At 38.0% G+C, this 14,821-nt stretch overlaps 1 protein-coding gene across 1 annotated transcript in view; it reads left to right on the top strand.

The window, feature by feature from the left end:
* The window catches only part of LOC135480221 (meiotic recombination protein REC8 homolog), a 19,398-nt gene extending 6,862 nt beyond the window's left edge, over nt 1–12,536 (top strand). Inside the window, exons 10-18 of the mRNA XM_064759995.1 lie at nt 1,064–1,211; nt 3,371–3,529; nt 3,788–3,848; nt 4,054–4,167; nt 5,617–5,690; nt 7,177–7,340; nt 8,805–9,005; nt 10,012–10,121; nt 11,951–12,536. Of these exons, the coding sequence (XP_064616065.1) occupies nt 1,064–1,211; nt 3,371–3,529; nt 3,788–3,848; nt 4,054–4,167; nt 5,617–5,690; nt 7,177–7,340; nt 8,805–9,005; nt 10,012–10,121; nt 11,951–12,033 (1,114 nt within the window). The 3' untranslated portion in view covers nt 12,034–12,536. The remainder of the gene's footprint in view (nt 1–1,063; nt 1,212–3,370; nt 3,530–3,787; nt 3,849–4,053; nt 4,168–5,616; nt 5,691–7,176; nt 7,341–8,804; nt 9,006–10,011; nt 10,122–11,950) is intronic.
* Nucleotides 12,537–14,821: the final 2,285 nt, after the last annotated feature.

Raw genomic sequence — 14,821 nt, 5'->3', positions numbered from 1 at the left:
CCTTCTCATAACTGAGAGTTACCTCCCCTTCACAGGCTGTCCGTACTCCCATACAACACCTCAGTCTGACAGGGACGTCAAAAAGGTATATCATCAGAGAGCATGACAGAGTGGAGGTATGGTGAGGTGAAGGCTGTATTCTTCTGCACAAGTTGTCAGTTATCCTGATTATACTGATATGCCCCTCCAAAAGTAGCCTTCACATAACTGAGTGTTACCTCCCTCAAAGAATTCTGGGTTCTGAAAAACCTTACATTTAGACGTTGGATTAACAGATTCTTTGTGTATCAGATTTATTCTTGCTTTCCACTCTATGATAACCAGTCAATTCCTGTATGGCTTCATTTTGAAATATGCAGATAAAATTTGTGGATGGATTTGCCATGTTTATTATTAGTTAAATGTGGTTATTCCAAGTAATAGAAGGCTGGTGAATGGGATTCCATTAAAGGATATCTAAATCGCTTTATTTTGCCAAAAGCTTCCTATGTAAAAACCAGCCCGGATAGCACAGTTGGTAGAGTGTACGCTTCGGGAGCAGTAGATCAAGGATCAATCCTGGGTGGATTCACACCTAAGACTTTAAAAAGAGGAAATTGTAGCTTCTTCGCTTGGTGTTCAGCATGAAGGGAAGAGTGCAACGACTGGTTGACCAGTATCAGTATAATGGCTTGGGCGAGCGGCTTACTTCCCTTTTGTAAGTCGTCTCGGTGAAGCAGCTCTAGATTAAAGAGTGGTGGAAATCCGTCCTGCAACAAGGAGGTACATCACATACACTCTAAAGATTCCTTCGTCGTCATGTGACTGAAAATTGTTGAGCACAACGTTAAACCCCAAGCACTCACTCACTCACTCACTCATATGTAAAATTGCACTTTCAATTGAATCGTACAGATTAAATTCCCTGGGCCTACTTGCACGAAGCCCTTTTAACGTTAAGAGCACGTTACTATAACCACAGTGCTGGTTGCCATGGTAGTTGCATGCTCTTAAAGTTAAGAGGGCTTCATGCAAGTGGGCCCCTATCCCTAAACCTTATACAAATTTTTTTTTTTAATTCTAGAGATCTCTTGCCTCCACTGGAAGAGACTCCGATTGCAGGTGTGCATGTTTCCTTGTTGCAACCCACCATGATACGTCAGGCCCGCCCCCCATCACCAGGAATCACTCCCAGGGTACCATCTCCTGATACGAGGAGGAGAAAACGAAAGGTAAAGCCATCCATAACAATTCTTTGTTGGGAGCAAGTGGGTTTTATTCGGCCTAATAAAAGAGATAGGTAATTTAATATAAACTAATATAGGGAGAATAATTAAAAACAAAATGTCATTCTTATAAGGCCAGTAAAAAGTTTACAGTCGTGGCTGTAGGGCTGACTTTAGAAGGTCTGGTTACCGTCTGCGAATATATTTCTAATGATGCCCTAAAATGTGTATTGACCAGGCAAGGCTTTATGGACATGCAAATTCATATTTTATAAACCATGAAATTAAGGTAATAAAAGACTGACTGCGAAAAAAAGGAATAGTTGTATACCTCATTAGTTGAAGAACAGGACAGCACCTTGCTAAAACATATTTCAATCTAAAGCAGGATTCTCAAGCTTTCTAAAAAGTATCATACTTTATCATTTTAATGAGATTTCACCAAATAGCATGTATTTATTCATTTGATTGGTGTTTAACACCGTACTCAAGAATATTTCAATTATATGATGGCAGCCAGCATTGTGGTGGGAGGAAACTGGGCAGAGCCTGAGAGAAACACACGATCATCTGCAGGGTGCTGAGGACCTTCCCATGTATGATCGGAGAGGAAGCCATCATGAGCTGGGCTTGAACTGACAGCGACCTCATTGGTGAGAGGCACATGGGTCATTACGCTGCACTAGGGCACTAACCAACTGAGCCACGGAGGACCCCCAAATAGCATGTAGATCAAAATGACAGGACTGCACAAATGGCTGGTGTGAATCGAGGCAGACATTTAGAGAATTTTATGCAATCAAACACATTGTTATTAGTTTGCACCGCTTAAGCTGTGATGTAGCCTTTACCCATTCACTCCATGAAGTAACATACGACAACACAGAACTACTGCATAAAACATAATTTTGAGATCGTTTACAGGAATTTAGTTATGTGTATTTAAAGGCCATTTCACACAGTGTTGTGGGATAGGTGTGCATCATTTAGGGATTACCACAGGTGTGAAATTGGTTGACTTACAAGCTGTGTAATATTCAATGACAGATTATGTCAGACAATAGCACACTGTCTCGGCCCAAACCGCATGTATCTCTCCAGTAGACTCTAGGCCTACTTGGACATGCTGTTCAATTTGTAAAAAAGACATTTTTTGTCGTTTATTTGAGGGTTTAGTCAGCAGATTCTAAATAACAAATATCAGAGTCAGTGAAAAATTCATTAGGGATGCCAAAGGTTTATGGGAATGAGAAGATGGCATCTCACTGGAGAGCGCTGAAAATTAATTAATTCTTATGACATAGTTATTTTTTCTCTGAATTTATTAAAAATGAAGAATTAAAATTTTGCTCCTGTGTCTTTCTTGCATACAGGGATGGTCTTTTTTTTTTTTTTTTTTCTTTTATAAAATACAGTAAAAGTATTGAAAAAAGGTATTGAAAGTGTTTAAGCCGTGTTCTCTGACGTCCGCGATAACCAGGTCAGCACTGCTCTCATCTCTGAAACCAGTAGATCAGCCTGGGTGATGCTTATATTTATTTCCATTTGTTTCATAATTGAGCATGAATCTGTTTGTACAACAATTCTATTGTAATTTTGTAAACATTTAACAGGAGTCAAAATCACCGGGACAGCCACTCCACAGGTTAGGACCTGAACCAGGAATACCCTGCCTGTGGTTCTACATGATACTTAAACTGTAAATGACATAGCATGCGTACTGTATCAACAGTTCAAGCAGTGGAAGAAATATCCTTCCTGTATGTCCAATTTCCGAGAAAGCTATTTATCCCTTGGTCCTTCACGTCCAAAGTCCACAACTTTAATCTGCCATTGGCTAGAGCTTTGACCATAATGCAAAAAATGTCTTCGAGGCTAGAGAGCTACATGTAGAGTAAATGTGATAACACCTTTGCTGTCCGTAACCGAGACGCGCTGAAACTATATCAAGATGAAGTTTCACTCAATATTTACTGGGTTGAAAGAAATCTAAAAGTCTAAGTTTAAGTCTAAGATACTTTGAATGGTAGTTTTTCAGTTGACATAAACATGAGTCAGATGCTGTCTTTCACTTCAACAAGTGTAGGCTTATCCTCCATGCACCAGGTTAACTGTCAGACATACATGTATTCAAGATATAAACTCTGCCATTCCACAATGTACAGCGCTCCAGTCTGGCACTGGAATTGTCCCCCACGGCCACGCCCAGCCCACGCCGTGCCCGACACAAACGTAGACTCCCGTTCATCGACAGAGACACACAGATTCCCAAAGCTGTGATGCGAGAGAACCTGAATAGTTCAGAGACAACCTGCCGGCCATTTGTAAGTCACCCTGTCACAACTGAATGCTTTGATTAATCTGATACAGTACATACATTCCTATATTGATATTTTTTTTAATATTGAAAATATCATCATTCTTTTTCTTAGAATTTTCATTTCTTCAGTAAATCTTAATTTTATGCTGACTGTTTTAGTTATTGATATATTGGAATATTTAACCGAAAAACAACCCGTGTAATTGGTTTTGAATGCGGAATCCATGTGGAATTTCTTATTTGAAATTTGCCCTCATTTAAGGAACTCCCTGAAATTGGATCAGTGCCCCTGACTGATGTATTCAAAAGGCCAGGAAGGAAAGGTATGAAAATCTGATTTTTTTTTTGTCCTGTGGGAGACCTTTGTGTTTGTCCCAGATTACCTCATTTTCTGTGTATATGTATTGATTTGCTTACTTCATGGCCTTCTGGTGGAAAAATGTGCATAGTCAGATTTTATACCAGTTTGTCAACCAAACATCAATGAAATCAATGAATAAATCATTTAAGGAGTATTTTTTATTTCAGCTCTCAGAAGCTCATCCCTAAGTTACCTGTGGAGTCGTAACGCCTACCCGACTGAGTTTATGGAGACCTCTTCTGACATTGACCATCCTATATGGACAGTGCCTGATCTCTCAGGTGAGTTGAATGTTTTTTATTTATTTATTTATTTGATTGGTGTCATAGGCCGTACTCAAGAATATTTCACTTATACAATGGCGACCAGCATTATGGTGGGAGGAAACCGGGCATATCCCTGGGGAAACCCACAACCATCCGCAGGTTGCTGGCAGACCTTCCCAGTAGAGGAAGCCAACACGAGCTGGATTTGAACTCACAGCAACCGCATTGGTGAGAGGCTCCTGGGTCATTATGCTGTGCTAGTGCGCTAACCGACTGAGCCTCGAAGGCCCCCCGAATGTTTTTTAAGTACTGTTTATTAATGGGTTGGGCGGAGGCATTACTAGACACAGAAATTTCTTAGTGTATGTTCAAAAGCTTGGAAAAATTATTTTCCATCCAAATGATCTCCAGCCTACTGTATTTCACCTAATTTTTGGTAGTCATTTTTAGCCCACATGAAGGTCTTAAAATGATGCTTTTGATGCTAGCATTTAAGATTTTCTGTTGAGAAATTAATCAAACTTCGCTGAAAAAAAGATTCTAAGTGGCCAAATAAGGTAGACAATATTAAAGAATCAAGGAAAATGTACGTGTCGCTTAAAAAATTGCTAATAAAGCTTTTAACTTTTTAACAATGCTTAATTTCTTAGGTCAGAGTGCATTATGTTCCTTTTCTCCAAAACAACCGAGCATATTCAGTGAAATATCATACAAAGATTCACTGAAGGGCAGGTCGCCTAGCTTGGATTGCTGCTTTCAAACATTTGACCTGTTATCTAAAGTCATTGTAGGTTTCAAGAAAACCACTATTCCATTGTCAGTGAAATTTTATGCAGAGATTTACTGACAGATTCTTTGGGGCGGATTATAATGACCAGATTAGAAACTGACCAACTTTCTCTTTATAATGTGGCTTTCCAGTATTACATGCTTACCTCTTGTAAACTAGCTGCTGATATAAACTAGCAAGTCCAGTGGCGTAGATGGATTTGGTATGTTCCCTATACCTGTATAATCAAATTAAAACAAGTTAGGTTTGACCTCCTCTTATTTGTTTCTTAAACCCTGCCCATGAGTTCTTATTTGACTCTCTGTAAATGATCAAATGTTTGCTATAAAAGTGGAAAGCACTACGCAGGGCTGAAAGTCTAAAAAAATCCTGGAAAAGTCCTGGAATTCTATCTGAAAGGGTCCTGGAAAGTCCTGGAATTTATCAGATACCATGTTGCATGAACCCTGTTCAGTATTTCCAAAACTATATTCTGGTGGTTGAAAATGCATATATTATCATATGAAATTCCATTAAATACCAGAGTGACTAGACGCTTAACCTCTGGGCACTTTAATTTCCTCCACCCATAAACCTGACTTCTGTCTGTCAAATAAAGTGAAATTTTGTGAACATGGCACTGGACACCAATCAGTCAGTCATCACATATTGTGACAATTGTTTTTATATATCAGTTGAGAGATCAAGTACATCTGAAGAGGAACAGAGGCAGGCTGTGGTGGATGTTACAGTAACAGAATCTGCGGAGGTAAGCTTTGTGTGATTACAGCAGCTATAAGCTTTGTCCAGTAACCAACTGAAGGACTTTCAAGTGCCTTCTACAGGACATGACAGGGCAGGATAGGGCCCCTTAGGAAACAAGCTTTCTTAATAATAGCCATTTATAATTATCTTAATTTTGAACTTGAGCCCACTGTTATGTATTTTAAATGTAGAAATATGTTCCTTCTTTGTAAATCCATTTTCCAGACGAAAAAATCTGATTAATACATCAAAACAATATCTCTTTGCAGGACATGTTACTTTTAATAAAATTGTACATAACTTGAGAGAGAAACATTGAAAACACTATTTCTTTCCTGCAAATATCTTTTCTCTGTAAATAAAATTTAATAAAACATTTACAATGTACACCTTTTAAGAGAATACGAACTCTATCACCCTATATTAATTGCATTTTTTGCTTTTCATTCTGTGTTGTCTATTATTCCATGCCCATCAGTTTTTGTTGTTGTTTATCATACCTTGTCTACAACCTCAATTATATTCTTGCCTGTGTATATGTAACTTCACTTACAATTCAGAATTTACAAGTTTGGTGAAAATTTGTGATTATTTGAACAAAACTTCCTTGTTACATGTTGTATACTGTGAAGTTTAATTCCACAGTTTTAAATCTCAGATATGGACAGGGAATGTGCATATTGGCCAGGCTCTCACTGCTTGTAAGGCCTTGGTGTCAGTTCGTTAATAATAGTGGCAATTTGGGCAGTTTAATATACCTTGAAGACCACTTGCCTTCCAGTAATACACTGTACATATCAGCACATCACGTTGGAAAGTTTGTCCAAAACTTATCAGTGGTTTTACCTGTGCACACTGGTTCCCTCCGCTCGTAATACTCGCTGCCAACTGAAAAATTCCTGCGTGTGGCATTAAGCAACAATCAAATAAATAGATAAATGCACTTGTAGGTAAAATTTATCATCCTGAACTTAGGGTCAAACAGTGTTAAGTGGCATAATTACATTTGGCAGGGACTGGTTTTACATTCCATGTGTCATTTGTTTTATGATATCTACTGGACTTGTTTACAGATAAATGTATTTACCTGATATGTTTACAGTTAATTACCTGACTTGTCGGCAGCCATTTGCCTGACTTTCTGCGCGGAAATTTACCGGACATGTTCACAGATATTTCCATGACTTCCTTTTTTTTCAGATATTTACCAGACATGTTATCTGATATTTACTGGACATGTTTATGGATGGTTACCTGACTTGTTATCTGATATTTATCACACGTGTTCATGGATATTTACCCGATGTGTTCACTGATATTTATCTGACTTCTTCATGGATATTTACCTGATGTGTTCACTGATATTTATCTGACTTCTTCATGGATATTTACCAGATCTGTTCACGGGTATTTACCTGTCTTTCTTTGTGGAAATTTACCTAACGTGTTCAGAGATATTTACCTACTTGTTCACTGAAATTTACCCACAGATGACAAGAATTCAGGATGTGACTGGTCAGTCCATAGAGATCCTTCGAGAAGCTTCCCTGACCCTGGAGAGAAGCCGTCAGCTGGACAACACATCACTGTCCCTTGACAGAGACATCCACGAAAGGTCAGCAGGAGAGGAACAACTGCCACGAAAACGACCTAAGTAAGTCCGTGAGGAGGTTCTTTTTTGTAGATAATGAAGTGAAAGAAAGTTTTAAAAATTCAAGAAAAACTCGTCAGATGGTCAACTGAAAACTATGCATAAAATGCTGTCATGTTTTTGTCTTCTTTTTAGGAACAATTGATTGAAGTCAGATGATTGAATATAATGGTGGGCTTTATATCTTAGGGATTCTAAAGTCACAAGAAAATTTTCTCACTCCAAACACCACTTAAAATGTTGCAATTGGTCTTTATTACTAAGAACTAATAAAACATTACTTGAATAATGTTCTCATAAACTTTGCCTGTGGGTGAAGAGCTTTCAGTTGTTTTTCTCCTGAAGCTTGCTTCATTTTTATTCTGTTTGTGCCTTTAAAAGACGGATGTAAGTCAGTGGCAGTATTACACCGGTGGTGTTCACCTGCAGTATACCGCATTAGAGCAGGCCATGAGCCTAACAGCCCCTGCTGAAAGTTGCTACTACCTTGGCAGACATGGTGGTCCATGAGTCTTCAGCCAGGTGTTTTTGATTCACTGCAGCCTTGCTTGTATATCAAAAGGTTTGTCAGGCCTCCTGTGTTGTAAGAGAAGGTGATTTCCAGTTGGTTTTATTTTCACTACAAATGAACTTAACCGCCGTCAAAAGCTGTCAAACAACTTTGTCGTGGGGAGAGCAGAAATTGGGGACACAAAGCTGGTCCGGCGTTCCCAGTATGTTCATCGATGACCTCGTTGTGGTTATTTCTGAACATTGACAGAAATTTAAAATAGTGTGGGTTATTTGGAAATATAAAATAAGCCTCTAACTTTTGCGCATATGTTTTCTTCATTTTTCTTACAACTGTACTGTTTGGTTTATAGTATATATTATCCTTTAGTCCTTAAAGCGATCGGGCATCAACAGTCTCAGGCTGTCTCCTTTCTGAGCTATTAACCAACATGCTAATGGCACTCAAACACTAACCATGTGACCAATGCCCCTTGTCCCACAACAGTAATTTCAATTTTAAATGTTATTCATGTACTCACAACTTCATTCACGATTTAGGGGCCTCTGTGGCTCTGTTGGTTAGCGCACTAGTGGAGCTAATGACCCAGGAGCCTCTCACCAATGTGGTTGCTGTGAGTTCAAGTCCAGCTGAGGCTGGCATCCTCTTCGGCCGTACGTGGGAAGGTCTTCCAGCAACCTGCGAATGGTTGTGGGGTTTCACCGGGCTCTGTCCGGTTTCCTCCCACCATAATGCTGGCCGCCCTGGTATAAGTGAAATATTCGTGAGCACGGCGTAAAACTCCAGTCAGATAAAAAAATAAATCATTCTCGATTTCATCAACTGTATAAAGGGTTTCCATGGTGATGAAAAAAAAAGCCCTAAATAGCCATGCATAAATCTCCCAGAAAATAATTCTTACAGAAAGGTGATATTGCATGAACTATCATCAGTGGATTTTTATTTTTTGTGCTCAGGGTGTCTGTAGGCACATCCAGCGGCGACGAGATGGCGGATTTGCAGGTGGATCAGTCAGACGGTGACCTTTCTGACCATTCTCGGCACGTAGGAAAGCAGCTGTACGTCTTACCTGAGGTTCTGGAGGAGGAGGTACAGATGCCGGCCATGGAGACAATGAGAGAGATGCCAAGCACGCAGGTAGAGGAAGAGTTGATCAGGTAGGCTTTACACAACTTCAGCCAGCCTTGAAAAACTACACAAGTACAGAATTCCCATTAACTTTTTGTCTTCAAAAGAGGAGCTGTTGAAGGCCACCTGTCTTTCACAAGTGTCATGTGGGAAAGTTTGTCAGTAACATGCCAAAGGTTGGGGTTTTTGCCAGGCAGCTGTTTTCTTTCACCCATAAAACTGACTGCCATAGTACGAGTGAAAAATTCTTGAGAATTGTGTATAGCAACGAGCAGTTTGATAAATAAATAAATAATGAATCATGAAAAGTAAAAAAAAAAAAAAAACAAACGAAGAAATGTCCTGCATTATTTGTTTCTATATCTTGTGGCCAGTGGCCTAAAGCAAACGTTCTTTTGTTGTCAACAAGAAGTTTTCTTCAGTGTTAACCAGGTACTTAGAAACTTGCATGATGCTGTGCCATTTGCATTTCTTGCATCTTGGGGAAACTAAACTTGTTAATTCAGTGAGTGAGTGAGTGCTTGGGGTTTAACATCGTACTCAACAATTTTTCAGTCATATGACGACGAAGGAATCCTTAGGGTGCATGTACGTGTAATGTGCCTCCTTGTTTCACGACGGATTTCCACCGCTCTTTTATTTAGTGCTGCTTCACTGAGACGACTTACCGAAGGCAAGTAAGCGGCCCCGCCCGAGCCATTATACTGATAGGGGTCAACCAGTCGTTGCACTACCCCCTTCATGCTGAACGTCAAGCGAGGAAGTGACAACTTCCTCTTTTAAAGTCTTAGGTGTGACTCGATCAAGGATTGATCCTGGGTCTACCGGTCCCAAACTTGTTAATTGAAAAACACAACAACATTATTATCAGTTGATGTTAGTAACTATATCAAAACCCCCAAAAAATCCAAGGGTATTTACAAGTAACATAGTGTTGGTGTGCAACATTCGAAAATGCCAATAAAAATTAAGCTACAGATTTTTATTGTGTCTTCACAGTCTATAAACAGTGAACTTTTCAATGCTGTTTTGTAGTGCCGTATCCAGACAAACTGCCTCTGAGGTGTATACAACATTTCAGGACATCTGCCCTCCTAGTTCTACATCACGGCTGACTGCAGCCAAAACCTTCAGTAAAATACTAGGTAAGTTTTTAAAGACAGCTACTAAAAGCAGCATATTTAAGTTTCTCAAAGAATTAACACCTGTGAGAATAATGTGCCTTCTGCATGTCAATAAATCACATGATTTATTTATTTATTTGCTTGGTTTTTTTATTCTGTACTAAAGAACTAAGGTGGTTTTAGCTAATTGTCTATACATATAGTTCCAGTGTGAGGGGTTATGTTTGTGTTGATTCGCTGTACTTTTGCAGGCATTTAGGTTTCATAAACATAATTTGAAGATGTGTAAATCTGAAATGCAAGAATTTTTGGCCAAAAATACTAGATTTAGGTCTTGTTTTGTCTCGTTGTGTAAGTCTGTGGATAAAGGGGTATCACGGTGGTTATATAAAGATTTGTAACTTAAGATGAATCAAATCCCTGTTCAGTTTAATTTATAATTAAAGGATTAGTGTCCAGATTGGTTATTTATTCATAATTAGCTACCCTGATATATATTGTTAAATTGGGTGTGAAAAAATATTTGAAAAAAGTACAGTATGGCATTAACATCACTAGATAATGAGGTTGGGTTTATGCATTTTTGCCGCCAACACTCAGTAGTCTACACCGAATGACGTCATACAAGTCCAACCTTTACGAGCTGTGAGAGCTTCGCCATTTAGTTCAGTGGTAAAAATCCACCTGAGTCACGACAAGCGTATCAAATTTCTCCACGAAATGGTTTGCTGTTCTTCATACGGTTGTTAAAAATGGGTCTTTGAAGAACCCTGGAGTTAGTTTTTTCAAGTTTCCAGATAATGGGGCCCTCAGGAAAGCGTGGATTCACGGTGCAAGGCGGATGGTTTTATACTCATCAAACACAGCCAAATCTTTGGCGGGCTGAGTTGGGATAAACAAAAACCCTGGCAGGCAGCTAACTTATAACAGCATGGAGGAAAAGTTAGACTTTAAATATATGCATACAAACTCTGGTGATAGGACTTGGTGGGTGTAAAACAAAGCGGGAGTTAATTCATCATTAGTTCGATCAATCTTTGGTATGCCGGTAAAGTGAAAGTCAAAAAAAGTAGATACAGCCACGTGACTACTTCCAGTGAATGCCGCTTTGATACACGCTGTCCCACTAGCAGTATCCCTCATGTGGACCAATGAGTGAGCTTCTAACAAATTGTAAACTGTGGACAACAACGCAATGGCCGTCTGACAGCTCAGCAATGCTAGCGGTTTCTAGCCTGCTATAGAGGACGATTAAAACTTGAAACAATCCAAAAAGTAACCGTGTTGCTTGACAGTGTAAATCAATTCACAACTACTAAAGGCCAGCTAGACTTGGGTGGCCATCTATCACGTGCGTGGCGTCACTCGGTGAGCTGTACTGGGCGGCTGGAGATTGGCTAGGGTGGTAAACATCTTGTTTTTGGTGGATTTAAAGTCATAATTACGTTTCTCAGAGGCGCTCCTGAACGTTAAACAGGTTATACTCTTTATGCTTAGGATAAGCAGCTAAATCTGGGCCCGGTTTAAGGAAACTTCCAATGTCCAGTAAATTGCTTAAGTCCAGGATGGAGTGTTTCTCGACAGAAGTACAGTATTATGTTGCTTACGCAAAATAACTTAGAAAGTTTCGAGAAACCGGAGCCTGGACTTTGGCTTAGTCAGTATTAAAAGCGTTGGACTTTGGCCCCTAGAGACCCGAATTTAAATCCTGGCATGGCTTTGCAAAATGCAGTCCTATACGTGTGGTCAAGGTCGGGTATATTGCTTTCATCAGCCCTTATAAAAGCGTTTTGTTTCTTTAGGGGTATTTATTAGTGCTTCATAGAAATGACATTGACTTCTTCCCGCAGAATTTTGTGCCAGCAGCAGACTGAAATGCTACCAAGCGGAGTCGTATGGGGACATCTATGTGGCACAGGGCTCAGAATGGTAAACACAGAAGTGAACGATATCATTAAACTCTGTCATCTTTCGGTTAGGGTTAACAAACTGTTTTAGTGTGTACTAGTCAAATCCAAGTGATGAAGTACGTACACATACAAGTGTATAGTAGATTACATGATGGTTTTTACTATCATGTTATTACCCCAGGAACAATGTATGACATAATACTCTTGTATACCCAAAGTGTTGCATGTTTGAACTGCACTTATTGCATTATTGTGACGTACGTTATATATATATTTTTCCCCTTTACCCTCAAGTTGTGATGATGTTCATGTTTTTGTCAAACTTGTTGCTGATTCCTGTTTCTCACGCATCCACTTTTAGGTTTCTGTTTTCTTAATTGTGTGAGCAGTTGATTGTTATGGCGTGAGTAAAGTTTTGAGAACGAACATCCAAACAACAGATACTGTGAAACTTTTAGTATTGCGTTAATTGTTCACACTATATGTATACATGCTAGGCAGCTTTACTTAAACTGAATTTTACAGCTATTTATTTATTTATTTATTTATTTATTTATTTTGATATGTGAATAGAGTGTAGAATTTATCTTTTCTGGTTGAAGTTTGTTTTCAGTGCTGTTGATCATTAATATGTTTTGTAGACTTGAGTCTATAATGAAATGTTTAGTGCATCAAACAATTCTTTACACTGAGTGGATACTTCAAAGCAAAAGGAATTGCAGCCAAAAGCTTGTTAGCTAGGACACTGCTAACTGAATTGTTTCCCATGACCTTGTTCTCAAAATCACTTTCTCTCATTATAGTAATAATAATTTTATTATTTATTAATTATCAGTTTTTGTAAACTGTACTGGAAACAACATAATATAATAAGAATGACAGATGATATTATTGCTCTGAAATTTATTTAATATAAATATCCAGAAGCAGATAAAAGAATTAAATATTTATTTATTTATTATTATAATTTTTTTTGGAACACAAAAATATGCAAGAAGGAGGGTCATGCGAATCAAATAATTAATTACTAGCTACCTTACCGTTGTGATTGTATGAAGTAGTCACAAATCATTAGTGTCAAAAGCTATAGAACCTGTCTTATATATTGTGTAATGTATTATATATCCTATCATGTTTTTGTTATTGCTAATCACATGTCGTATACAAGACCTGATAGCTATTTGTGTGTAAATTATGACAGGTGCAAGATCCTAATAACACGAATAAGTTATTTTTGACAAATCAGTGAGCTGTTTGTTTTGTTGATCTGTTTATTTTCAAGAAAACAGTTCTTTACTGCAATATAGGGGTTGATCAGTATCTCATAAGAGGTGTTGTTAAATTGTATTTATAAACTTGCACGTATTTGCTGATTAAATCATACTCACCATTATTGTCTTACATATCTACAGATGTACATGTGATTATTTATCAACAGTTTTAATGGTGTATTTATTGCAAAAATTAAACACAATATTTTAACCCAAGTTTGATTTTGAGAGTTCTTTGTGAATTGTTGAATGTTTATCTTTACGAGATTCACCTGTTGTATGAGATCAAAACAGTGTATTATTAGAAAAAAAAAATTATTTGATTAAATGCATAAGGAGAGTTGAATTAAATGTACACTTATGTTGAAATGAAACTATGTTTACTGTGCACATTATTAAATGTAGTTTATATTTTGGCCAAATTTATGCAGTCATTGAGACTTGATAGCACTGCATCCTATTTTTTGTTGTTTTGGTTATTTTTATTCTTTGATGTAGCTTGTGTGGAAAATGTGTGGCATTGTCTTGCTAATTGCTGCGTTTATTTTAAATGGCGTGAATATAATTTAATATCTTTGGTAAAGATGTCAAAGTATAGCATAATGATATGATTTTAAATCAATTGTTATCCCACGCACCATATACTGCAATTATATTTTTCCACTCTATCATTGGTTTGGATTCCACACATGTATATCGAAGATCTCATGATCAAGTCATTTTAAATGCAAAATTTACTGCCAGATCAAAACCTATTAATATGGAACTAACATTTCAACCATGTATTCAGTTGTCATTTTGTTGTAGTTTATGATTTCCTGCCATATTTATGGTACAATAATATTCTGCATTTTTGTAATACATAGGCTATATCGTATTGGACTCTGAAAAACGTTACCGTTTACTTTTTTACCGTCATTTTCTCGATACACAAAAGCAAATTGTAGTCATTCAAAAGTGGTTAACGTTACAATAACTTGGCCAGCTGATTAGTTACGTTGATCTCTGTGGTTGTTTAAGTTCCGCCCATCTCATCAGTACTTCCAAATCCTAACAACATTGAATAGTTCAATTGATACCAACCGTTACGGGTGGATAATCCATGAAAATTGCGGAAACATGGAATGCTTCATATAAATGAATGATACAGTTTTTTAATTGAGTGTTTTACGCTGTAACCTCGAGTATTTCACTACTCTAGTCTTACTATTTGGAAGAGGTGGTGACATTTTAAGAAACGGTCAGACAAGTTGTCTTCCACCATATCTGGATCATTGCGTAAATAAAAAATTCGTAGGTGTGGAGTTCGACAGTCAAATAAGTGAATAAATAAATAGAGCAAATGACTTACGGGTACATGTCAACAGCATTTATCAGTGAAACAGCCAATCTATTTGAGCAAAGCAACAGGGTTCCCACCTGCAGGTGGTCGTGAGTTCCCCCCAGGCTCTGTCAGGTTTTATCTCCACCATAATGCTGGCCGTCGTGGTATAAGTGAAAAGTTAAACATGACTACAATACAGTAAACAGAGAAAGCATC

This window comes from Liolophura sinensis, chromosome 13 (assembly GCF_032854445.1).
Source record: "Liolophura sinensis isolate JHLJ2023 chromosome 13, CUHK_Ljap_v2, whole genome shotgun sequence".
Lineage (NCBI taxonomy): Eukaryota > Metazoa > Mollusca > Polyplacophora > Chitonida > Chitonidae > Liolophura > Liolophura sinensis.
This window is presented reverse-complemented; position numbering and strand designations above follow the sequence as displayed.